The sequence below is a fragment of the Anser brachyrhynchus genome (genome assembly GCF_964034855.1).
Source record: "Anser brachyrhynchus genome assembly, chromosome: 8".
Taxonomy (NCBI): domain Eukaryota; kingdom Metazoa; phylum Chordata; class Aves; order Anseriformes; family Anatidae; genus Anser; species Anser brachyrhynchus.
The window spans coordinates 5,648,264-5,671,478 of NC_137702.1; the positions used below are offsets into that span (position 1 = coordinate 5,648,264).

Genomic DNA, 23,215 nt, shown 5'->3' on the forward strand with positions numbered 1-23,215 from the left:
GAGTACAGAGTGGTAACGTGCCTAAGTCATTTCAGGATAAAATTTACACAACGGTGTGTTTAAAAGAGGAAGTCTGCCGGTCAGCATGAAGAGCTAAGAAAAGGACTAATTTTACCAGGGGTGGAGAACGTAAAAAACACAGTGCTCTAAAACGCCTCTTTAGAAAAGCGGAGCTATACCGTGTTATTTTTCTGACACTCCTGTGACCTGGGCAGGCCGTTCATGCCAAATCACAATGCGCCTATTTTCTGTCTCTTGGTGTCAGCTCCCAGCTGCTTTACTGATGTGAAAGAGAGTACACAATGCTCTGAGGCTGGCCTCTGCATGCGCAGGTTAGCAGATCTCACAGTCGCAGAAGAGCTAGCAGAAGAAATCCACGTTGGCTGCTGAACCGAAAGCCAGCTGCAGGAGGAGGCTTGTGCTTGTGTGTCACAGCCTTCTTCCTCCCTGGTAGCGGTTCTGCTAAGTCACTGTTTGTGCCATTATTTGTCTCAGAAGAGGGCTGATGTAGTCTTCAGTGGAAGCTATAAATAGCCTAGTTTCTGGGAAAAAATGTAGGGCTTGAATGCAAGTATGCTTGTTTTGTTTGTTTGTAGTCCTTGTTGAAGAAACTTCAGCAATAAAGAAACAAAGAGAGGCAGGGTCTTCCCTCTCATCTCTACACATTTCTGAGGTGAAGTTCCCTTTCTTGGCATCTGTGATTTCCAAGGATGGGCTGCTTTCCTCATTACTGAACTGTGACAAACACTGAAAGGAAGATACCCAAAAAAGCACTAGCAGAAGAAACCTGTCCCAAGTTCTTGGCCTTAAAGGGCACAACGATGGTCTCGGGGCCCAGCTCATGGGCACTGTGCACCTCAGACAGTTTTGATTGAATTCCAGTCCTGTTTTAATGATAAACAAACCTGTGGTGTTACAGCTGTACTCCTGGTTTCAGAAAGACCAAAACAGAATGATTGTATCTATGCCTTTTGTAGCAAGCGTGTACTGTTCAGTGAACACTTCCCTGAATGTTTTAGATGAAATGCAGTTAGCGTACAGCAAGCTTGCACACACACTGAGAAGCGGCTTTAAAGCACAAAGCGCAGGCAGGATTTGCTTGTAAGGCAAGGCATATTACAGCCGTAGAGTTTAATCTCTGCAGTAACCCAGTTTCAGCTTTCATTTCCTGGGTTAAAAGGAAGGAGATAGGGGACTTCTGTTCTTTGAATTTGTGCGATGTTACCGAGGGGTTTCTGTCTCTCTGCTTCCCTCCCTCCCCCAGGCCCGTACTTATCCTGTTTGCTTCCTCCCTTTGTCAGAGCTCTATCAGCACAGCCTCTGCTTTTACAGGCTGAGGCTTCTGTACTAGCAGCACTGTTAAAGGCCCACTGCACTTGACAAGCACAGCGCAGCTTTACTTCCAATAAGTTGCAATCATTATTAGTCTTTGGCTCCTGAGGAGACAAAAGATGAGAAGGGACAGGACCAGTATTTTTGTGAACGATATCTACGTCAGAAGATTTAGTTAAGGATGACAACAAAAACTTTATTTGAAAAAAATTATGTATTGAAAATATACAGTAGTAACATCACCCTCCTCCTGGACTCTAGCCCTCCCCTCCCCAAGCCTACGATAACACAACCATATCACAGCAACCAGCTTTAACAATACTGGTCTGCTTTGTTACTCCCTCTGAACGCGTCTAAAATCCGTTGTCAGCAAAAAAACAACAAACAAAAGACTCGTTTCTTTCTGACTCAGTAGGTATTTAACAAATCCCAGTCCTCCACTGTGAGGCACAGATGCTTCTGTTTGGAAGTCCTTTCTCTCTCTTGTTCAGCCAAAGCTCTTTTTTTATTGTTCTTTGATTCATGGCTGCCTGCAACCTCCTTTTTCAAAGGTGAATGGCAATTTTGAACCTTTTCCTTATAAAACTGCAAGTTTCCAGATGCTTTGGTTTCGGTCTCCACCAACTTGCATTTGACTGCTTCCTCTATTCTGCGTGTCTTGCCATCTACAGGGGGGAAAACAAAAAGTTCAGAGTTGGGGAAAAACAGAATAATGACTTAAAATGCACACGTGTGTTGCAAATTGTTTTGGCCAAGCAAACCTGGAAATACTGTCTGTTTTGCTGAAACATACATAGGGGAAATGAACAATTTTGGACTCAGGATTTTAAGGAGAAAACTCAGTTATCAGATGTTGCCCTAAGCCTGTCGTCATGCTGAATTTTAAGAAAGTTATCCAGCAGTCTAACAAATACGAAAAAAAAAACCACAAAAAACCTCCCACCACATTGTAAAGCAGTTGCGCAAATGGCTGAAATTGCACATCTGAGATGCTATTTGTACTACAAAAATGCATGAAAATATTCCTCCTAGATAACAATTAAATAATGTGGTCTCTATTCAATTACGTACAGAAGTGTTGAGCTGCTGTTCTGGATCTCAAGTCTTCTTGTGGCTTGACAGCCTCCATAACTGCCTGCTCCCACTGCAAGACTGTCTGAAAGAAGATTTGAGGGAGTTAAAAATATTTCTTGTAAAGTTTACAGAAACGTCAACAGAAACAACTCTATCCCTTATTATTTCCTATCCAGTGATCTAATACCTCATAGGTATTATATGAGAACCATTTCTAGAAAGTAAAATAGACTTAAAAACCCATACCTGCTCTGCCCATCCCTCTGTTTTGCAGTTACTATGATCAAATTCTTTCAGAGGCACTTCTGAGTGAACCAAGCCTATCTGCATTTGGATTCGTTTAATGACAGCATTAACATCCTAGTGAAAAGGGAAATAAAGAAGTCAGAGGGAAAGAACATTTGGTTATACTTGTCCATTAAACTTAGAAGCTCTTTTACCTTGAGACCTGTCCCAGAAATATCCAAACAGTTCAACTTCTTGAAACAAAGAAGGTATCCAATTCCCACATCTGTGATTTTAGGGTTACCTGTAAGGTCAGGTAAAGTTAGTTAAGTTGCAAGATGTGGAAGAAGATAGTCAGAATACCAAGAAATTATTTGTTCCAAAAGCTAATACTCGAACAAGGGATTTTTTGGCCTGTTTTTTTGTAGGATGACTCATGTTTGGAAATTGAGCCAAATGTGGTATTTTTCCTCTAATGGTCAAAATATGAGTTTTACAATATTAATTCCCATACTATTAAAGATATTTATGTAAGTAGCAAGTAGCTGAGACTTACAGGTAGGACCTGCGCCTTGTGGAAAGTTGGCGGTCAAACCTGGGGCTGGGTACTAGGCTCACAGGAATTGTTAAATTATTTGTATCCCTTCAATATTAAATAGGAAAAATATCAAAAAAAAAAAAAAGACAGTTTGCTTCTAATATTATACCATGAAGCACTTACAAGACAAGTCTAATACCAAAAGATTCTCAAGTCCCTTTTTCAATACTCGTACTGGTGCTGTCATTCTGCGAAGGCCTGCATCTGATAAAGCGTTGTCTTTCAAGAGAAGCCTTTTTACACTGGAAGGAGAAATATAAAACAATCGTTTACAGTCACTTTATTTAGACAGTTTTGCAGAATATCTTAAAACTCTATGCAGAAAGTCTGGGCTCATCTTGTGCCAACCCTTCAGCCTACTGAAGGGTTAATAAAAACTTTTTATTAACATTAATAAAAAGTAGCAAGAAAGAATCCTGGGTTGGTAGGACTGACAAATGTTTTTATATTCCTTCTGCTAGCTCAACAGAAGCACTTATTTGACCAGTTATTCACGGAACTCCAGTGACAAACTTGTCCTAGAGCACAAGCATTTGCTAACAGAGACAAGGAGGTTCTTTATAAACTGAAGTTATTTAAACTGAGGCTGCCAATCTCAACTTCACTCAAAACTGAAGAGAAAAATGCTTGGCAAAATGGGAGAGGACAGATTTGGTACGAGATACAGCAATGATTTTTAAGTAAACAATGAGGTCTTATTAACACAGACGAACTCAGGAAAAACATAACATTACAACATTTTTCAAAGTGCTTCGAAAACAAAATCTCATCTCGAAATGCATCAAAGTATCGAAGTTTTATATAAATGTAATATCCCCTAGTTAACAGCTACTCTGCCTACTGTTTTCCCAATTTTTCTACTTTTCAATCTTCAGTATCAAACATAAAATTTATTTTCCAAAGTATTAATTAACTAAACATCAACCTAGTGCTTGCACAAATCTCCATCTGGTATACTGGTTTAGTTAAAAATTTGTCTGATAAAAGTTATCCTTTAAAGAAGGAAATAAAAGTGTAAAGCAGCTACAAATGATAAGATGCATTTTTTTTACCTGCCCAATGCAAATTATAAAAATACATGAGAAGCAAATTATCTCGCACATTTATAGTACCTTTGAGATTCAGTGTGTCCTTTAGAGCACGTTCTTTTTGTACAATAAATTCTGTATTTTGTTTACTTCAAGAACAGGTTTTATCAACAACCAAAATCTTCAAACTTATACGCTACTGCCTGTGAAATTTTTCTTTAAAGTCACAACTTGACTCTTTGAGCTCCTTAGTGATAGGAAAAGAAAGTGTCATCTTTAGATACATGTCAAGCAATTAGTACCTAGACAGAGCCTCTTTAGTGAGGTGTTCTAAAAGTTCATGTTCATCTCCGAGTTTACAACAGGAAAGATCCAAACATGTCAGATCCCGGAAAGATTTAATTTCTTCTAGTTTTTCAGAGACAAGCAGGTATCTGTAAAGAACAAAAAAAGCGATCAGTGTTCAGGGCACATAAGACGGGTTCCTCAAGTATTCTCAAGAGTCACAAGCATAAGGCAGTTATTTCTCATATGTATCTGTGTAGAAACTGACAGAAATTGGCCAGCTGTTGTAATTATCGTTTTTACACTGCATTCTGCACACAACACATCTGAATCCCCAGCCTTCTCCTTGAATAAATATCATGGTTTGGTTATGACACAAAATGATGGACTAACGATTACAACCTCAATTTGCAAACATCATTATTAGGGGCCTGTTTACAGATTATTACTGTATTATTTCAGAATAATGTAGAATATATTACTTCAAATCAGAGTCACAAATTGCTCTTCCTTAGTATCTAGGTAGCGCGGAGACAAACCAACATTCACCCAGGTTTCAAATCTATTCTGAATGCATCAGCATAGCTTGCCAAATGGTAAAATTTTACTTTCCACATGTGTAAATACAATACTTCACTAGAGACGTTGCCCAGCTCGCTAGACTGAGTCCAACAAGATGCCTGCAGGACCCTGGACTCCAACTGGAGTTGTGACTACACCCCAGGCAGTGGTTACTCAGTGGGTTATTTTTTTTGAGCTGTGTTGGTTCCCTGATCCGATTCACTCTGCAGCCATGCAAACATCTGTGCTGGAACTATTCAGTAGGAGGTTTAGAGGTAGGAATGCAATGAAGAATGGCATGCATGAATATGCAGTAACACCCTGCTTGCACGTAGCAGTTACTACCTTACCCCCATCTCCCTTGCATTTGTGGCTTATTCCACAGCAACACAACCCCTGAATTCACTAATCTCTCCTGAATTTACCTCATAGTCCCCACGGCAAGACAATCTCTGAGGATAACATCTTCAGTGCTGAAATGAGGTGTGTTTACTAATTTCATTCCTCAATGAATGCCTTCTTACCCACAGAAGTATGAGCACCTTCTTAGTGCAAGTATACCTACCAAACTACCCCACCAAATCCCTTTGCCACACAATTCAGTTTTGTGGAAGGCAATATATGCAGTCAGAGTGTGAAACAACTCTCGATAGAGCATTGTAGCTCTGAAGGTTTGTGAAGAGTGGGCTCTTTTATAAACACAATTAATCAAAAAATGCCTTAGTATCTTACTTCCTGGATTTCAGAGACTTGATACTTAACGAAGCTTTCTGTAACAGCAAACTATGCCAGAGGTAACTTCATTTCTGAATTAAGCTCATAAAAAGTATCTGTACTAAAAATAAAGAGGGAGTAGGTTTAAGAGATAAAACAAAGGATAATTGACCTCTGATCAAACATTCCTACTGTGCTCAAAACACCCTTGGCACTTCAGATGAATATGCCTGTACTTTGATTTTAAACTGGATAAACCATCTCTTTTAAAGCGTATAGACGGAAGATAGTCTCATTACAGTACTTGGAAAGACTTCAGTAGGAGCAAAGCTTTAAAAGCACATTCAGTTTTAAGGCTGGTGAGGCTCTCTTGTAGAGAAAGAAAACGTGAAGATTGAGAAGGTGGAAAAAAAAAAGCTTTATTCTAATCAGAACCTCATTAAGGTATGTTCAGTATGGGGATAGGAACCACAATTACCACTAAGGTAAAACCTGCCTGACTTCAAAGGCTCTCTCACCTACAAGACTCTGTCTTCTGCTCAGCACCCAAAATGAAACAGGATAAAAAATGAAATGAGTTAAAAACTTATAGTAAATAATCCCAGATGGTCTGCAAGGGTGTATTTTATCTGTACAGTCAGCTAAGCATGTTGAAATGCTTTTAAGTACAATTACAAAAATGACCCAAGAAATACCTGAGATGGCATTACACATAGACTGTTATGCAAATACTGATTAGTATTGTTAAAAAATAGTTGCAAGTTTAATCCTTCAAATAAAATCCCCTGTTAGTTAACATGGATGTATTCTATTACCTGTATTGCCTTGTATCTTAGTGTGAAACCAGCAGCTGTGGGCTGTACTTGTTAGGAAAGGAATGGTACGAAAGGAAACAAGCAGCAGAGTAAGACAAGGCTCAAGTCAGTTGACTAAAAATAGGTGGTGCTATAAGGCCTAAATTTTTTGAAAAGTTACTTTTGAGAGAAAGTAAGGGGAAAAATAAGCATGCTAGCAAAAAGCACTAGGAGATGTTTGTTACTGAATGCACTTACCTATTCCGCAGACATAAGGAACATAGCACCAAATTGCCATATGCTTCAGTAAACTTCTGTAGAGCTCTCAGTCCTGTAACTGGTTCTGTGAACTTTTGTCTTGCTTCTGCAGCTGAAAAGAGCTTTTCAGCAATCTGCTCTGGGAAACCAATCAACGAGTCAATGTGATCAACATTGTCAGAAATGTACCCCAGCACTAGGCTGAAGAGGGACTTGGCCGAGTATCGGAGGTTCCCCTCCTTGGTATACGTGAAGATGAAATGATCGGTCCTCTGCCTCCTTGCCCTATCGTCCTCCCTGTTCATACAAAGCTCCACAGAAAATCCTCTGGAGAACAGCCTGAAAGGTCTTGCTTTGGGAGTGACATTCTGTACGCCGCCCGCACCCTGGTTTACCACGTGCAGCTTCCCATTTTCACGCACGTATATTGGCCCGGTATCCAGACAGCTTTCTGAGCGGAGCCAGCACGACATTCCCCTCGCCCAGTTCTGCAAAAAACAAACCGAAGACAGGTAAAGCACGACTTGGAAAAGACCCCAAGCCCCGTCAGCAATCCTGGGTGCCCTGAGTGCACGTTGTCACGTAACCCCGCAGCGCCAGGAGGGCCGCGCTGCCTCCACCAGGGCCGTGCGCTGTCTGCCATCAGACCACAGACACTGGGCACGGGGGGGCTGAACCCAGGGATGGCGAAGGGGAGCCGGGGTGTGAGGGGGGGGGGACGCAGCTGGGCCCTGGCTGTGCTGCAGGAAGGGGGAAAGAAGAGGAGGAGGAGGGTAAATGGCTGACCGCAGCAGGGCAGCCAAGCCCGCCGGAGGGGCTCCCTCCCGGCTCCCAGAGAAGGGGAGAAGGGTGGGCAGGGCAGGGGAGCCCCGGCCGGCACCGAGGTCTCCGCGGGGGGCTCTGCTTTGCGCCATGCCCCCAGCTCCGGAGCCCGCCGCGGAGGTGGCTGAGGAGGGCTGGGGCTCGACCCCTTCCCTGCCCGGCAGGAGCGGGGCTGAGGGGCCCGGGCCCGGGGGGCGCTGCCCGCACCTACCTGCCCCGCCGGGGCCGCCCCGCCGCGCCGTCAGCCGGGGCCGCGCTCGCCGCTCCCATCCCGCAGCGCCGGCGGCAGCAGGCGGGGCCGCGCCGGGGGCGGGCAGCGGGAGGGGACCGGGGCTGGCAGCGGGGCGCTGAGGGGAAGCGGCTCCGGGGTGGGCTCCGCAGGGAGGCACCGCCGCCGTTTCCCCGGTACCCCCCCCCTTCCCCCACCCCACGGGGGTCCCGCTGCCGCCGCCCGCTGCGGCACCGGCTCGCCCGGCCACAGCCGCGGTGCTCCGGGGCGTCGCCGCTGCCCGGTACCGGCGGCACCGGGCTCGGCCTTCCCCTCCGCTCCCGGCCCGCGATGGGGGCCGCCGACTGGTGCCGGAGCTCGGCGGGCGCTGCCCTCGTCCTCGCCACCTCCAGCGACCCGGAGCACCCCGCCGAGAACATGGCGGACGGGTGAGGGCGGCGAGGGGCCGTGAGGGGGTCCCCTGGCACCACGGTGCCTCTCGGAGCTGAAGTATTTTCTGCTCCCCCAACACAAACTAAAATGCCCCCCCCAATAATGATGGCCTCGCATTCTTTCTTTATTTTTAAATCTTCTTTCAAGGCAGCTATAAATAGCCGTGGGTGGTTTTCTTTTTTTTTTGTCCTGCTTTCTCCACAGAAGTTCTGAAACGTTCTGGACGACGACAGGAATGTTCCCGCAGGAATTCATTATTGGTTTTCCTAAATGTGTAAAAATCAGCAAAGTCGCAATCCAGTGTTATTTGGGTAAGGCTTCGTGTATTGCAGTATACGGTACAGATTATTCAAAATGTATTCACTTACATGCGCATTCTCTCAGTAGCCTTGTATTTTTAAGTAGTCGCTTTTAGCATGTGAATAAAGGTACAGCTAAACAAAACATTTGTCTTGCATGTCCAAAGTTTTTCATAAATACATCAGAAAAAGATGGCCAATCTGCCCCAGCTGCGGTTGTTATTGTGTTCTCATAGCAACCTTGTATTGGTCTTATAGTTAACTTCTGTAGTACAGTGGTGGCTGATCTTATGATCTGATTTATGGACAGAACTGCAATGCTTACTGTTTTAATGATTTATTTTTAATACTGATTTTTATAATCGTGTATGACAACACTGAATTTTATTTTCTAAAATAGAGTGAGGGAAAATGTGAGCTGTAAGACCAAAAGGACTGTTCTGAGGTGAGAGCATGGGTACGGGAGCTTGACCGTCAGCAGAGGCTGTACAACACAACTGAAAACTTGTCATTGTTTGTCCAACCTGAAGCAGGAGTGTGGTGGTTTTATTGCAATCCAAGGCCCTAAGCTAGAGGAGCAGTGAATTAGTTAATACTGATAAGATGCTTTGTAGATGGAAAGTGATGCAGTAAATATCATTTTCAATAAAATGCAGAATTTATGTTGATATTTTAAACGCTATGTATTTTAGTGCGGACCTTGAGGATTGAAAGAAGCATATCTAAAGACCCAGTAGATTTTGAACAGTGCGTTGAAAAAGGTGAGATTCTGAATCTGAAGTGGATGGGATTTTGTGGGAGTGATGTTGATCTGTGCATTTGCTGATTCACTTATTTCAAAGTTTTGAATAACAAAGCTTTTTTTAGGCAAACTAGGGAGGATTCCAATTGACTTTTATTGTTACTATGTATAGAGATAACTAAACAAAAATAAAAACCTTGATTAGGAAGTTCTACTTCTTTCTTTTTTTCTCCCCTAGAAAACTAACTTAGTAACACTAGGATGTGTACCCTGGCATGTTGTATCCTTGCATGTATCTGAGAACAAGACTAGTCACATTGTCAGGCCTTGGTAGAGCCGTGTGACCTAGATTTCTTCATATAATTTCAGTTAGTATTGGTTAGTTTTGTTTTTTTTTAATTTCACAGGAATCCCTGTTTTCCTGCAAAAATTCCATGTGATGTTCTTCTATGGAGTAATTTTCACAGTAATGCATTTAGATTTTGACCATAGTTGCCTGAAAAATTTCAGTGGTGCACCTTCTGGAGAGAGCTATCACCTCTAGCATAAATATCAAATTTTTGGAGTTGCCCATTGGTTTCTTTGAACATCGAGTGAGAACATGGACATGTTGGAAAATAACCAGGTTTCCTGTCATGTAGCCTGGTGCTGTATAGCACCATTTTCTCAACTTGAAAACCGCATTTTCAGATGGATAATGATAAACAAATACACCAGGAAACAATACATTTTCTTCTAATGTTAAATCTTAATTTTATGCCTTTCACTAAGTTTGCATAGTGTGTAAAAATTATGCTTATAAAATTGAGCTTAGATTTTATATAGGTTCTACTGAGACGTACAGATAAAACCATCCTTTTTATCACTGGTGCACTCTGTATTTTTTCAGTGAGTCATTTTAACTCCATGTCTGTTGAGTATTCAGGTCTGGCTTGATGATTATGTTATTAGACATTTGTTTAATAGACACGTTTAAATAAAGTTTATGAACACTGATGTTCTGATTAGCTGTTTGGAGATGTAAAATGATGTAGAAGGGCTCAGGCACTACTTGTACACCCTCTTTTGTTCCAGAAATTAAAATAAGACTTACATAGTATAATAGAGTGCCATTGCCTGCATTATTATGTTTTTTAATGCCCCTTGGGTGATGTTTTATAAAGCAGTGTAATGAGTTATATTTTTACACTGGGATATTGCAAAGAGTATTTGTTCTCTTAAATTACCTTGTAAAGAACAATTTCTGTATGTTGTGCAAGTTCATGCTCCTTAAACTCTCATGAACTGTGACATCCAGTGAAATTTTTTCACAGCATTGCAGACCGTTACTCATTATTTGCTGAAAATATGTATTTTCTAGATTTGCAACACACAGAAGGACAGCTTCAAATGGAAGAATTTCCAGTGAGTATTCACAGGATATACCAGCAGTGCTTCAAGGAACAGGATGTCTAGACTAACTGGGTAGAAACCATGAAAAATCAAAACATTTTTATTTATAATTATTGCTAACTCAGCATTAGATACAGGAATTTGTAAATCATGATACAAGACTGCACTTTCCTGCTGCTCCTCTGTAGACTGTGGTATGAAGTTGCATCTGACTACTGCTCCTGTGTGAAAGAGCTCCTTCCAGAAGGATGGTGGTCTTTCCTCCCTGAATTGTTGTGAAGGCTGCAATCAATATTCAGGGGTGGGGAGGGACAACTGTTTTTAATTGCTCTCTTCTAAAGAATCTCTGAAGCTGGCTAAATTTTTTAGAACACCATGATTTATGTGTAATTTGAAAACAGACATAGGAACACAGGTTCTTCTAACAAACTTCTGCAAATGGTTTGATAGTTATGTTACTACAGAGACTAAAATAAGCTTTTTTTTTCTCTTCTACAGCTTCCTGATTTCCCAGCCACTTACTTGCGGTTCATCATCAAGTCTGCCTTTGATCATTTTGTATCAGTGCACAGGGTGATGGCAGAGGGCACAGCAGAAAATACTTAAGTCCAGCTTAAATTTGTACCTTTTCTTTTCCTTTTGTATTATATTTTGATATCCGTATTGCAGGGAATATTTATTATTAAAACTTTGTATTAAAGCATTTTTTGAAGATATAGATGTAGTGTGTATTCACCACTAGTTTAATGTACGTAATGCAGTTAATTGGTAAGCAACCGCATAGATACTTTTGCCAGGGGCTTGTGTAACATTAGTTTTATAAATACATAACCAGAGTTCTGTTTGGACAGGAAATTGCAGAAATCCATTGAAAGCATGAACGCCTGTGGTGCATGACTGAGAATTCTGCAGCTTCCACTCAGCTCAGCTAGAGCGGACACCTCTGAAAAAAGTCAGGACATGTCCAGTTGGTTCATTAACAGAATTAAGAATCTGTGCTTAGATGTCCTTAATTATAGTAACAGCTTTCTAGCTTTATAATCTGGAGTGTTATCAAGAATACTTGAACATAGCTAAGTCCATTTAAATCATTGTGTTTAGGTCGGGCTTTCTTAATATATGAATTAAAACCCAGTTTCCTGTGAGATGTTTCCCTTGCACCCTGAGTTGAATAGAAGAAAATGTGAAATACTTAAATGGGAGGAATTACTTCTTACTCTCAAAGAAGTTCTTCAAAAGTTCTAAAATTGGAAACCTCATTAACTCAAAAGAAACTGTGCAAGAATAATAGGATGTATATAAACTTCTACTAATGCTTATAAATAACCGGTGGGGAAAAAGAAGCTGGAGTCGTACGATGCTCTGACAGTGTTTTAATAATTGCAGATCGATCCTTTATTTCTATAAATATTTTCTAAAATCAGGTCACAGCTGTCTGTGCTTTAAGCTATGACTGTCATAACAAATATTAATAGAAACAAATGTTAATAGAGATTGTCTTATTCACAAGCCTTCTGAAGTCTGTGGAAGGGAACATTTAAGAAAACCGGATGTGTACAAGAGAAACTTATTAATGTGAAATTGGTTGTTTTGCATGCCAGTTGACTTTTGCAAATGTCACCACCCCTGAGGTTTATCCTGCATGATATTTCTTAGGAATGTAAATGTCGATATCCAATCCTAATAGCTCAGCTACTGTTCGTTACTGCTTGTGGTGTGAGTGCAGTAAGACACTACAGCGCGATAGACGAGGTTGTACCGATGAGACTTGAAAACCTCCAGACAAATGATGAATCACACTGTAAATGCTCTTTAGATGCACATGTTACTCTCTCTCTAGGTGTTCTGTTATTTTTAAATTGTCTTTCTTTTAATTTTAACAGTTATGTCCATGAAAACTTATTCATTGAGCTTTTTTACCCAGCTAGTCTTTACTCTGAAGTCCTCTTCTTTCTTTTTCTATTTCAGTTTTTCCAGAATGGTGCGTATTTCCTGGGGGTGATAGTTCCAAGGCCCCACTCCTCCCTGCAAAGGCAATAAAATTATACAGTAATGCTCAAATACACAGAGCAGAAGTCCTTTAGAGCACAGCAGTTAAATCAGAGCTGTGGGTAGGTGTGCTTGGGTTTCTTTTGCTTGGCAGCTGTCGCATGGGAGATGGTGTGTGCACAGGTCACACCCCGCTGTGTAGCTGGGGCAGGGCCAATGCTGGGATCCTGGAGCTGGGGAGTGTTCCTGGATCTCACAGCTTAGATGTAGCTAGGTTTTCTAATGAGCCATGGGATAAATATTTGAGCAGGACTGAGGTGTACATCAAATATGTACGCCGTAATGGCCCAGACTGGTTTTACTGCAAGTCCTTTTCTTTTTTTTTTCTACAGTTACAGTGGATTGCGAAATTAGCAACTATGAAATAGAATGAAATACTCGCATAAAATGTAAAACATTCTTATTTTAAAAATTGAGAATCTCCATGTATTGTGCCCAATATTGTTGATGGGTTTTACCTTGTAGATAACCTTCCCCTCTTGAAGTAGATACAGTCTTTCTGGCAGCGCAGCATATTTCGAACTGCTGAGGTTTTCCATAGTGTCTAAAACCACTGGACATAAAGGATTATTTTTCTGAAGAAATTGTGCTGCAATTTTTCGATCTTCAAGGCTTCTGTGATTTTTAATAACGATATTGTTTTTAAAAGCCCATCCATCTGAAACAAATGAGAAAGGTATTTAGCAAGGGACATTTTGAGTAGACAGTTGGGGTGGAGATGTACTGCGTGTCATGTACCAAAACTGTGTTAAAAGAATATTGCAATTTACTCCTAAAATTAATGAAATTAAGGTCTGCTTTAGAGTAGGAGAACACTACAGCTTTGCAAATAAGTAATCACATGGTGTTTTGTTTGTTTGTTTGTTTTCCCACTTTAATTTGAACAAACTGCATTTCTTCCTTGCCCTGGATTCAGAAATACTTGATGTATTTTAGCTGAATTTTTCCCACATAAATCAAGCCTGGAAGGATACCAGGTGTGGGAGATGCATCCGGATAAAGTTTGCCAAAATTATTGGTGCAGAGAAGGCGATTTTTAAATTACAAGCTGATTATCAGCTGTTAGCTGATACCTGTTCATTTAGCAGTCTCAGCAGTAGTGTTGTTCATTCAGCTTGACTCTACTCATTAAGCCTATAAAATTAATTTTAGATCTGATGACTGAAATATACGAGAGAGGAGGCCCCTCCTTGGTTTTTAGAAATATGCAAATAATCATTTGCATATAACTTCCTTGGAAAGGGGAAACAAGTAGAAGATTTTGGTGGCTTGGCTGTCTGTTTCTCAAGAACTGTAAGTGATGTAATGTTAGAAAACTTGAAAACTGTAAACGTTGCATTTTAGAAAACCACCTTAACCTGGGGATAGAAATCTCTGCCAACATGTTACTTAGTCCAGTGTAGATAAAAGAGTGTGTGCAGTTTGTTTGCTATTTTTTAATTAAAGTCTGCATCCTGTTCTTGACACGTTAAAAATGATTTACAAAAACTATACTGTTTTGTTTTTAAAACACTTAAGACATGCTGTCAACCTTTGTTCTGTGAAACACTCTTTTCATTTTTGTTCATATTTTCCAAAAGGAGCTGTACTACGACTGGGAGGAAGTTTTGCAAAGATTTAACTATGTGCTTCGCTTCACAGAGATAAGCATCTTCAACAGGAGTATTTCAGTGTGAAGTCAGGTGTGTGAGTCAAATCGTTGGAGAACCGGGGATGCAAACTGGTGCCTAGATTTGGTGTTGCCACTTTTGATTTTAGGAAGATTTCTTTCTCATTTGTAGTTACTTCCTTTGCCAAAATGTTTTTCCTTCTTAAAGGAATGATACATATCTGAAGTTCTGGCGGGCATTAATATGATGTTTGTACGGTACCTGCTGCGTGAGCTTCTTCGATGTAGATGATAAGGAAATCTGCTATGGAGCTGAAATCTTTGACGAGCTTGTTGAACTCATCAAATTTTAACATGAATGAAGGTCAGGTGCAACTTCCAAAATTCAGGATTAAAGGTCGGTTACCTAGAAGAAAAGCAGGGGACACTGTGGTTAAGTTGGTGGTGGGAGGGAGGCCGGAAGTGAATTAATACACTGAAGTGAGCCTCTGCCACGCGGTTTCCTGAGTGACAGTGGTTAAGCCACTTTGTGGACAGCTTTCTTCCTAGGACATAAAAATTGGCAGCAGAACGTCTGTATCACCAAGTTCCTGTACAAAACAAGCATAAAGATGCTTTCTGTTCCTTAGCCTGGCACTGACCAGCGCAGGGTCCAACAGTGAGCTTAACCGAGGAGGGTCCTTTCTGTGCAAAGCCCGGTGAAGGCAGAAGGTACCCTACAGATACATGTCTTGCGTCCTCCCCATGAGAGCCATTTCTCAAGTCACTAGCATTTTGGGATAGTGTGCTGCTCTAAAATGGATATACAGCATGCAGTGCCTGGCAGCCTCCCTGAGATCTTTCATACTAAGGACTTTGAAAAGTATTAAGCATGATCGTTTGCAAGGTTTCTCAACAGACAGTCATTCAGAAATGGACATCTAAGCACAGATTCTTAATTCTGTTGAACCAACTGGATATGTCCTGACTTTTTTCAGGTGTCAGCTCTAGCTGAGCCGAGTGGAAGCTGCAGAATTCTCAGTCATGCACCACAGGCGTTCATGCTTTCCATGGATTTCTGCAATTTCATGTCCAAACAGAACTTTGGTTATGCATTTATTAAACCAATGTTACACAAGCCTCTGGGGAAAGTATCTGTGCAGTTGCTTACAGATTAACACAGTGTGTACCCACGTGTTTGCATCTGCATAACCGATTGCAAGGCCTCAGTTTAAGAGAACTTGCAGGATTTTTAGTCCATGGCCATGCTAAATTATTTCAAGTGTGTTCAGGATCTTCCTTCTGGCTGGGCTTAGCTTCAAAAAGTGCTGCTAGTATATTTTGCATCTTAAAGAATCTAATTGGGGGGGTACCTTTCTGTAGTTATTGTGTATCTCTATTTGAATTGTGCAACCCTATTTTATATATAAATATGTAGAGAAAGAGAAGGATTTAATGCCTCCCGTGGGGACAGACACTGCTGCTTAATGATTAATTCCACATTCTACAGAGATCTCAGTGGGAGGTAGCGGACAAAGTACAAAGCAACTTCTTTTCCTTCTGCCTCATTTCTAGCTGCTTTAAAACTGCAAAAACACTGTGTGCTTTCTAGTTTCTAGGATCTATTCTGGCTTTCGGAGCTGGCATGGGACTCTCTGTATGTACAGGGAATGACAGCCAATGGTCGTGACTCACTGCACCCGGTTCTGACTCTGGATCTTTTCTCTCTAAAACAAATTATCACTTTTGCTGTCAAAAGGAGGTTATTTCCAGACAGAGCCAGCTTTTGCAAGAGGTTCATAAGCTTACTGGCGTGCAGGGATGCTGTATCCAGGACAATAAGCAGGTTATTTTAGAAAATCAAGAGGCAGACAGGTGGCATGAGAGCTCACAAGACAGCAGAGCAGGCTGGCGGCGTTCATTTGATGGGAAAGATGCAGCACGTTCCCTGATTGTCCCTATCCCCTTGCAGCCTCTTGTCCTCACCTACCCTTTTAGCACACCCAAACCATTTACTAGGATGATTACTGACCTCGCATGAAGTCGAAGAGGAGCCGGACGTCCCCCTGGGAAGTCACCACTGGCGTGTTGGGAGCAGGCCGACCCTCGTAGGCTTCGTCCTCCAGCCTCTTCCACTTCACCTTCAGCACGAAGAGTAAATACTGGAAGCTGAAAAAGGTCGGGCCCCAGTTTTCGTAGCTGAACTTCGGGTTCTGGTTCATTCTGCTCTTCTCGCCTTGTTTTAGGATGTGTCTTTTCATGGTGTTGGGGAACAGCACCATGAGTGTTTTGCCGACAACAACGCTCGCAGTAACGTGCAGAAGAATGAGGGTTTTCTGCAGCAGCAGCCTGATGCTGAACATCGTGCTGGAGGTGAGGGCTTCCGATGGGAACGCAGCGAGACAGCAGGGGCAAAGGTAGCGAGGTGGGGAGGAAAGGCATCCACGTGGCCCAGTTCATTTTGGCCCAATTTCTGCAGGCCTTCACCTCCCCGTGGACTCCATGCACCTGGGAGCGAGGAGCCCGCCCGCTGTGCTCCTCCGCCCGTGCCAGGGCAGAGTTCTAACGCCAACTGCACGGCTGCAAGGCTTTTTTCGGATAAATCGCGTGCGTTAGTAAGGAGCGGGGCCGCATCGGGATGTTTTCCCAGATTAAAAGCAAGAATTAGGTTAACGGTGCCCCGGGGCTGGGCCTGTCAGCGCTGAGGCGCTCAAACCCACGCGTTTAGGCTCGGGAGCCGCCAACATCTACAACGGGGGCTTCGGAAGTGATGTGGCTGATGGCGTTGGGGTAGCGTGGCGCGTGCTGTGTCCTCTGTGCTCCTCTGCCATGCACCGGGGCTCGTCACGCAGGCTGGGAGGATGCCCAGAAAAGTATTTTATAGTAAAAGTATTTTATATATATAAAAGTATTATATATATAATAATGTAAATATGTTTCATATATATACATGCGTATACATATAAAATATATGTACACACATATACGTATATGTATAGATATCAAAATTATTTTATATATATTTGTGTGTGTTTTATATACATGTGTGTATTTTATATAAATAAAATGTATATGTATATATGTGTGTATATTTATTTAAAATAGACATAAAATATGTGTATTTTATATATATCACATATAATGTATTTTTATATGTACTTTTAAATACGTATATCTTACTATATATATATTTATATATAAAATACACATTGCATTTTTTACATAAATTTTATATAAAAATTTATTTTATATTGTATACATTTAAATACATATGTATTACTGCCTATGTTTACGCACATAGATGTCCATTATACCTACACAAGCACATTACGCTGTGCATATATATGTATATATTTATATATGTCAAAGTGCCCGTAAGCAGGCGGGCATTTTACACCGCACCCGTTAACCCCCACCTTCATAGGCACCCCCCCCCTCATGTTGGGGCAGGGCCGCGGGCCCTTTAACGGCGCAGGCGGAGCCGGAAGAGGAAGCGCGGCGTCGCCTCCGATTGGCCGCCGCGCCGCCCTCCGCCGCGAGGCTCCTCTGGAGCGCGAGGGGCGGGGGAGGAGAGGCGAGCAGCGCGGCCGCCCGTTGGCTGGCGGGGCGAGGCGCGCGCGGCCCCTTTAAGCGCGCGGAGCGGCCGGTGCGGGCCGGGCGGCGGCAGGGAGCTGGGAGCCGGCGGCGGCTCCCCGGGAGGGGCGGGGGCCGCATGGCGGCCGCGGACGGGCTGCAGTTCCCAGGTGAGGCGGCGCCGGGAACCGAACCCGCGGCCTGGGGAGCGGGGCCGGGCCGGGCCGGGCCATCCGGTGTCTCGGCACCCGCTCACCGCCCGGCCCGCCCCCCCCCCGCGCTGTGCTTGCTTGCAGAGTTCGCCGACGCGGCCAGCCTGCTGGCAGCGAACCCCGACGCCACCACCGTCAGCATCGAGGAGCCTGCCGAGGCCCCCAGGAGCCAGCGTGGCCGTCCGCAGGAGCCGGGCAGGGAGGAGGACGACGAGCTGCTGGGCACCGATGACTCCGACAAAGCGGAGGTGATGCCCCTACCGCACCGGGTGGCTGCGGTGGAGCAGGGGTGGTGCTCCCACACCCGCCCTGCCTCCACCGGCACGTACCCGAGCGATGCTGGCAACGCTGAGAGGTGCCTAGAGGACGCCGGGGCTTCGTGCCGGGCGATTTTAAAGCTCTGCTTCTTCCCTGTCTCGGAACTGGTAAAGGGGACGTGCGTTGGCTCTCCAGCTGTCGCAGCCTAGGCAGTTGTCCCGTAATCGTGGTGGTGTGAGCTAAGCGAATGTGCCAGGAGATGAGCGCAGCAGCAGCTGAAAGCCCAGCGCTGTGTCTCTGTCAGCGCAGGAGAGCAGGAAGCTTTGAAACACCCAGAGTTTGTCTGAAGGCTCTGCTAGTGCAGCTGTCAGTGAGGGAACTTGTGATACGGAAGAAGGCATGTGTTATAAATGATGTCATTTATGATCATTTAACCACTGGGTAAACAAACCAGGAACGCATAAATTGCATGCATGTAATGTTTTCCACGTTTCTTTTCGCACCATACAGCTGCTTGCGGGACAGAAGAAAAGTGCCCCGTTCTGGACGTTTGAGTACTACCAGACATTCTTCGATGTGGACACTTACCAGGTTAATACTCCTTGTCAGGGGAGCAGAACTGTTGTCCGAGCCGTACCTTGTACAGACACTGAGGGCTTCCTTTTTTTACACTTTGAGTCAGACAAATCTGTGTGTTTTCGTAGGTCCTGGACCGAATCAAGGGATCTGTTTTTCCCGTACCAGGGAGGAACTTTGTGAGGCTGTATATCCGTAGCAATCCTGACCTCTACGGTAGGTGTGGGGTGTGAGACGTTTTCTTGTGAGCTAAGCATCTGGAATTGTGTTGTTTTACAGTTCTTCTTCCTTCATGTTTTCTTATTGAACTTGTGATTCCTTTTAAGGTCCCTTTTGGATATGCACCACGCTCGTCTTTGCCATTGCTGTTAGTGGCAATCTCTCAAACTTCTTCATCCACCTGGGCAAGCCGACGTACCACTATGTGCCCGAGTTCAGAAAAGGTTTGTAAGTGTATGATACAGTCATGAGGGTTTTTTGTGTGTTTACTTGCTTGTTTTAACGTGCTAGTGCAGTAATGTGATAAACAGGCCATAGCTTTGACTTAGTAATCTTTTTGATCGATTGATTCTTTTAAATTTTTAGCCATGCAGAAGAAGTCCTTAAAGTGCGCTGTAACTGGCAGAACCCCGCTCCTGGGAAGCATAAAGTAGTTACAAGATAAAGTTTTAGCGGAGCAGACAGGACTAATCGGAAGTTATTTTTCTAGCTTTAGTGATTGTGCCCAGCAGCGGCCACTGTGGTGCTTTTGTAGGTGCCTTCGTGGGCCCATGGGCTCCTGGGAGCCTGCAGGCCTCAGAAAGGAAATGGCTGAGTTAGGTTTTTACTCATATCACCTACGGAGGGCTGGAAGTGGTTACCTTCTGGTAAACTCAGCAATAAGCAAAAGATGCTCTACTGATACGTGCTCCAGTGAAGTCAGACTCAGAAGCCAATTACTTTTGCCTGTCCTTGTAGTTTGAAGGAGACTGCTGTCCCTGCAGAAGAACACAGATGCCCTCAGGGAAACTACTTGAGTAGTTTGGGATTTGACACTCATATCTGTGTTCTCTCATTTATTGTTTTTTAAGCAAAATTTAGCGTTTAGGGCATGAACCTACAGCATGTCTGCATTCTACTTTCACTTTTCAGTATCTGTCAGGAGCTGAATTTCTACTTTCAAGTAAGATTTTTCTTTCCTATGTGGCTCTTCTTTTCACACTGAAAACAATAGCATTTTACACCCAAATATAATAAAGAAATTGAAAATGACAAAGGAACAGTTTCTGAACTCTTTACTTTTAAAATAATTTGAAATGCTGGCAAAGTAGTTGGTGTAAAGTGGATATAAATGCAGAATTCTCAATTTATTAATAACTTATGCTTTACATTTTGAAAGTAATATCAAAAGCAGCTTTCTAGTTTTCGTGCTGAATGCTTCATACACTTGATTCTGGCTCGTATTCTAATACAGCGTTAAATCTTTTGACATATTTCCAGTGTCCATAGCCGCAACAACAATTTTTGCATACGCTTGGCTTGTTCCCCTTGCTCTCTGGGGATTTCTGATGTGGAGGAACAGTAAAGTTATGAACATCGTCTCGTACTCGTTCCTGGAGATAGTGTGTGTATATGGCTACTCCCTCTTCGTTTATATTCCCACAGCGGTACGTATGGCCTAAGGAGTGTGTCCCTATATTACATGCCCTGATAAAAGGTCCTGGTTTAAAAACATTGCTATTTCTTACAAGATTGTCCATTCCCCAAGACTTTTTGATTAATATGAACAAATCTCTTGCTCATTTTGCTTGGCTAAAATAAAGCTTTTTGTTCAAGCTTGTCTAGCATCAAGTGGTCCCAGAAAAGCCCAGGACAGGTCATTTCCCCAGAGGCAGCAAATCCAAGTAAGGATTCAGGGGACACGAACTTGTCATGCCTGGGAGTAAAGCTCCTTGCTGCTGTGGCTGCTGTTAGCATTGTTCATTCCTCAAATAAGCGCGAGTTAATTTGTGCACAAATTGGCTGGAAGTGGTGAAATGTCAGAGAACAATGCATTCAATAAATTAATCCCTGCTTCACACAGTCTCTTTGACGATCGTTTTCCTCCCTTACAGATTTTATGGATTATTCCACAAAAAGTGGTGCGCTGGGTCCTGGTGATGTTCTCCCTGTGCCTTTCGGGGTCTGTCCTGGTGATGACCTTCTGGCCTGCCGTCAGAGATGACAACCGGAGGATTGCGCTGGCGACTGTGGGGACCATTGTTCTGCTCCACGCCCTGCTGTCCGTCGGCTGTTTGGTATAGCACCGCCTTTCTTCTTTAACCTGCTATTACCTGGGGCTTGCAGCATGGTATGGTGCAGGGAAGGAGGGGCTGGCTCGTTGCTGGAAAATCTTTTTTAATCAAGAAACAAGTACTTTCGAAAAGCCTCCAAAGGAAAATCTCTCAATATTTCAAAAAGTGATGCCAATCTGACTGACAGTGCCAATAACAAACTCGATAATGAAGATAGCTTTAAAACAAAATTCCTTACAGAACAGAATTTTTATCTGGAATTCATCGTAGTGTCAGCAAAGCATTAATCTTTGTTGTATCCAGTGACAGCTTATTCCAACAAGTGCTACGCTTAGTTAATCCTTTAAAATGATTAAATGCTCAGTTTATAGCGCATGCTTACGAGTCTTATGTATAAAAATACAAACTTGCCAGAACTTAGTAAATCAGTGTTTTGAAAGCAGAAGACCATAATGCTACTGAAATACATAATGTCAAGGACTTAAATTATTTTTTGTCTCCTAGTTGCACTAAGCAGAATGGTACCATACTGGCTTTAGTTCTGACCCCCCTTCAGTTTCCAGAATAGATAGGTTTGCTCAGCATGTAGGAAGAGGGCAAAACACAAGAGTCAGCAGGAGTTCCTGTTACTGTAGGCTGCCTGGATCTTCATCTGTTAATCAGCAGTCAAGTAAATTTCTGCAGTCCTGTCCCTTCCAGTACAGATCATTTCAAAGGCCTTGGGAAGCCAACTACTGGCTGCTCTTATATTTAAAAATCCAGTTCAGAGTGCCATTTTAATTGAATATTTCTAATCTGATAAAAACACTTAGAAATGATTGAAATCTGTTGTTTCAGTGCTGTGTTAGCACCCCATGAACAGTGGATGTGGAAAGTGTGAACAGGGGCTGGTGAGGCAGCACTGTGTTTCTTTCTAAATGATCTTTTTTTCTCCTCTTCAATAACTTAGGCTTACTTCTTTGATGCCCCTGAAGTGGATTTTCCTGCACCTATTGTCCCCGCTCACAATGGAACAACACTAATAAAATCTCAGTAAATAAGGTAAAACTCAAATCTCAGATTTCTTATGTAACCACCTGAAAACATTATCCTGTGGTTAGGGACACAGATGTTTTGAAACTCTTCCCTGAAAAGGGTTTAACAGCTGGGTTCTGCCAAATGGCGTCCATATATAAATACCATTTATTAGCTTTTCTTGAAGTTGTAATGTTAAAATACAGCCATACAAATGTGAAAGACTGAGGAACAGAGACAAATTACCTTTCTTTTATTTGAGGTTTACTCTTGACAAAGAAATATTTAAATAACACGTATTTAGATAATGTACTCTGTCCCTCAGGTCATTTCAAAGATGGCCTTTAGTCCTTTCTAATAAGTATTTATTACAATTTAACTCTGGAAGTCAAACTTAAGCAAAAATCAATTTATTTGCATTCCCCTTTGCTTTTAGTATTACAAGTAAGTAGTGTTTCCCCCTTGATGTCTGTGACACGGTATTTCGGAGCAGCACAGCTGTGCGTACGGGGACATCGGTGTGCTCTCCGTGCAGGGCTGACGCAGTGCCCGCACCATCCATCCGGACCGCATTCCTCCTGTGGGATGGTTTCAGCCTCAGCTCCCTGCCAGCTGGGAGTGCTGCCACAGGCAGGCGGCGGGAGGATCCTGGGGGAAGGAGGCGACGGGGAGCGAGTCCAGGAGACGAGCAAAAGGCCAGGCCTCCGCGAGCACACCGTCCAGAAGCATATATGTGAAAAGCCAGAATATTTCCTAAGCAGAAGTTATGTTAGATTTAAATATATATATCTATATATCTATGCCAGGCGAAAGTGATCATTAAAAGCTGTGACACGATCTTCATCGCGTGGATCAATGTGAGAATCTTTCCTCCCCCACGGCCCCTT

General features: G+C 43.0%; 4 protein-coding genes across 10 annotated transcripts; 2 read left to right on the forward strand and 2 right to left on the reverse strand.

The window, feature by feature from the left end:
* Positions 1-1,510: 1,510 nt before the first annotated feature.
* On the reverse strand, positions 1,511-8,043 carry LRRC42 (leucine rich repeat containing 42). Of its 2 annotated transcripts, none has more exons than XM_080603236.1 (8): positions 7,903-8,043; positions 6,870-7,357; positions 4,560-4,691; positions 3,353-3,471; positions 2,847-2,935; positions 2,653-2,766; positions 2,404-2,488; positions 1,511-1,997 (listed from the first exon to the last, which is right to left on the reverse strand). In XM_080603236.1, exons 2-8 carry the CDS (start codon positions 7,340-7,342, stop codon positions 1,741-1,743), a joined length of 1,269 nt encoding a protein of 422 aa, XP_080459362.1. In that variant the 5' UTR covers positions 7,343-7,357; positions 7,903-8,043; the 3' UTR covers positions 1,511-1,740. The 2 variants fall into 2 exon arrangements, with proteins under 2 accessions (XP_080459362.1, XP_080459363.1); XM_080603237.1 differs by lacking the exon at positions 7,903-8,043 and adding an exon at positions 7,656-7,868.
* Positions 7,970-11,501, forward strand: IFT25 (intraflagellar transport 25). Of its 2 annotated transcripts, none has more exons than XM_080603250.1 (5): positions 7,970-8,348; positions 8,557-8,663; positions 9,344-9,412; positions 10,754-10,797; positions 11,284-11,501. In XM_080603250.1, the coding sequence occupies exons 1-5, from the start codon at positions 8,251-8,253 to the stop codon at positions 11,389-11,391; spliced, it is 426 nt and encodes a 141-aa protein (XP_080459376.1). In that variant the 5' UTR covers positions 7,970-8,250; the 3' UTR covers positions 11,392-11,501. The 2 variants fall into 2 exon arrangements, with proteins under 2 accessions (XP_080459376.1, XP_080459377.1); XM_080603251.1 differs by having other exon boundaries at positions 8,108-8,348; positions 8,560-8,663.
* Positions 11,502-12,143: 642 nt separating this feature from the next.
* On the reverse strand, positions 12,144-17,463 carry DIO1 (iodothyronine deiodinase 1). Of its 2 annotated transcripts, XM_080603245.1 has the most exons (4): positions 16,455-17,463; positions 14,706-14,849; positions 13,293-13,492; positions 12,144-12,810 (listed from the first exon to the last, which is right to left on the reverse strand). In XM_080603245.1, the coding sequence occupies exons 1-4, from the start codon at positions 16,783-16,785 to the stop codon at positions 12,745-12,747; spliced, it is 741 nt and encodes a 246-aa protein (XP_080459371.1). In that variant the 5' UTR covers positions 16,786-17,463; the 3' UTR covers positions 12,144-12,744. The 2 variants fall into 2 exon arrangements, with proteins under 2 accessions (XP_080459371.1, XP_080459370.1); XM_080603244.1 differs by having other exon boundaries at positions 12,144-13,492; positions 16,455-16,795.
* A 511-nt stretch (positions 17,464-17,974) lies between these two features.
* Positions 17,975-23,170, forward strand: YIPF1 (Yip1 domain family member 1). Of its 4 annotated transcripts, none has more exons than XM_080603240.1 (9): positions 17,975-18,165; positions 18,292-18,455; positions 18,976-19,056; positions 19,170-19,257; positions 19,368-19,484; positions 20,521-20,687; positions 21,135-21,317; positions 22,264-22,355; positions 22,771-23,170. In XM_080603240.1, exons 1-8 carry the CDS (start codon positions 18,135-18,137, stop codon positions 22,348-22,350), a joined length of 918 nt encoding a protein of 305 aa, XP_080459366.1. In that variant the 5' UTR covers positions 17,975-18,134; the 3' UTR covers positions 22,351-22,355; positions 22,771-23,170. The 4 variants fall into 4 exon arrangements, with proteins under 4 accessions (XP_080459366.1, XP_080459369.1, XP_080459367.1 ...); XM_080603243.1 differs by having other exon boundaries at positions 22,781-23,170; XM_080603241.1 differs by having other exon boundaries at positions 22,822-23,170.
* Positions 23,171-23,215: the final 45 nt, after the last annotated feature.

Excerpts from the sequence above, each read along its gene's own strand:
- LRRC42 (XM_080603236.1), bottom strand. The coding sequence starts at position 7,342 with ATGTCGTGCTGGCTCCGCTCAGAAAGCTGTCTGGATACCGGGCCAATA. Across the intron at positions 4,692-6,869 it reads TCCTTATGTCTGCGGAATAG|ATACCTGCTTGTCTCTGAAA; the intron begins GTAAGTGCATTC and ends TGTTCTTTACAG. Across the intron at positions 2,767-2,846 it reads TTTCTGGGACAGGTCTCAAG|GATGTTAATGCTGTCATTAA; the intron begins GTAAAAGAGCTT and ends CCTTTTCACTAG.
- IFT25 (XM_080603250.1), top strand. The coding sequence starts at position 8,251 with ATGGGGGCCGCCGACTGGTGCCGGAGCTCGGCGGGCGCTGCCCTCGTC. Across the intron at positions 8,349-8,556 it reads GCCGAGAACATGGCGGACGG|AAGTTCTGAAACGTTCTGGA; the intron begins GTGAGGGCGGCG and ends CTTTCTCCACAG. Across the intron at positions 8,664-9,343 it reads CGCAATCCAGTGTTATTTGG|TGCGGACCTTGAGGATTGAA; the intron begins GTAAGGCTTCGT and ends TATGTATTTTAG.
- YIPF1 (XM_080603240.1), top strand. The coding sequence starts at position 18,135 with ATGGCGGCCGCGGACGGGCTGCAGTTCCCAG. Across the intron at positions 18,456-18,975 it reads ATGACTCCGACAAAGCGGAG|CTGCTTGCGGGACAGAAGAA; the intron begins GTGATGCCCCTA and ends CGCACCATACAG. Across the intron at positions 19,485-20,520 it reads TGTGCCCGAGTTCAGAAAAG|TGTCCATAGCCGCAACAACA; the intron begins GTTTGTAAGTGT and ends ACATATTTCCAG.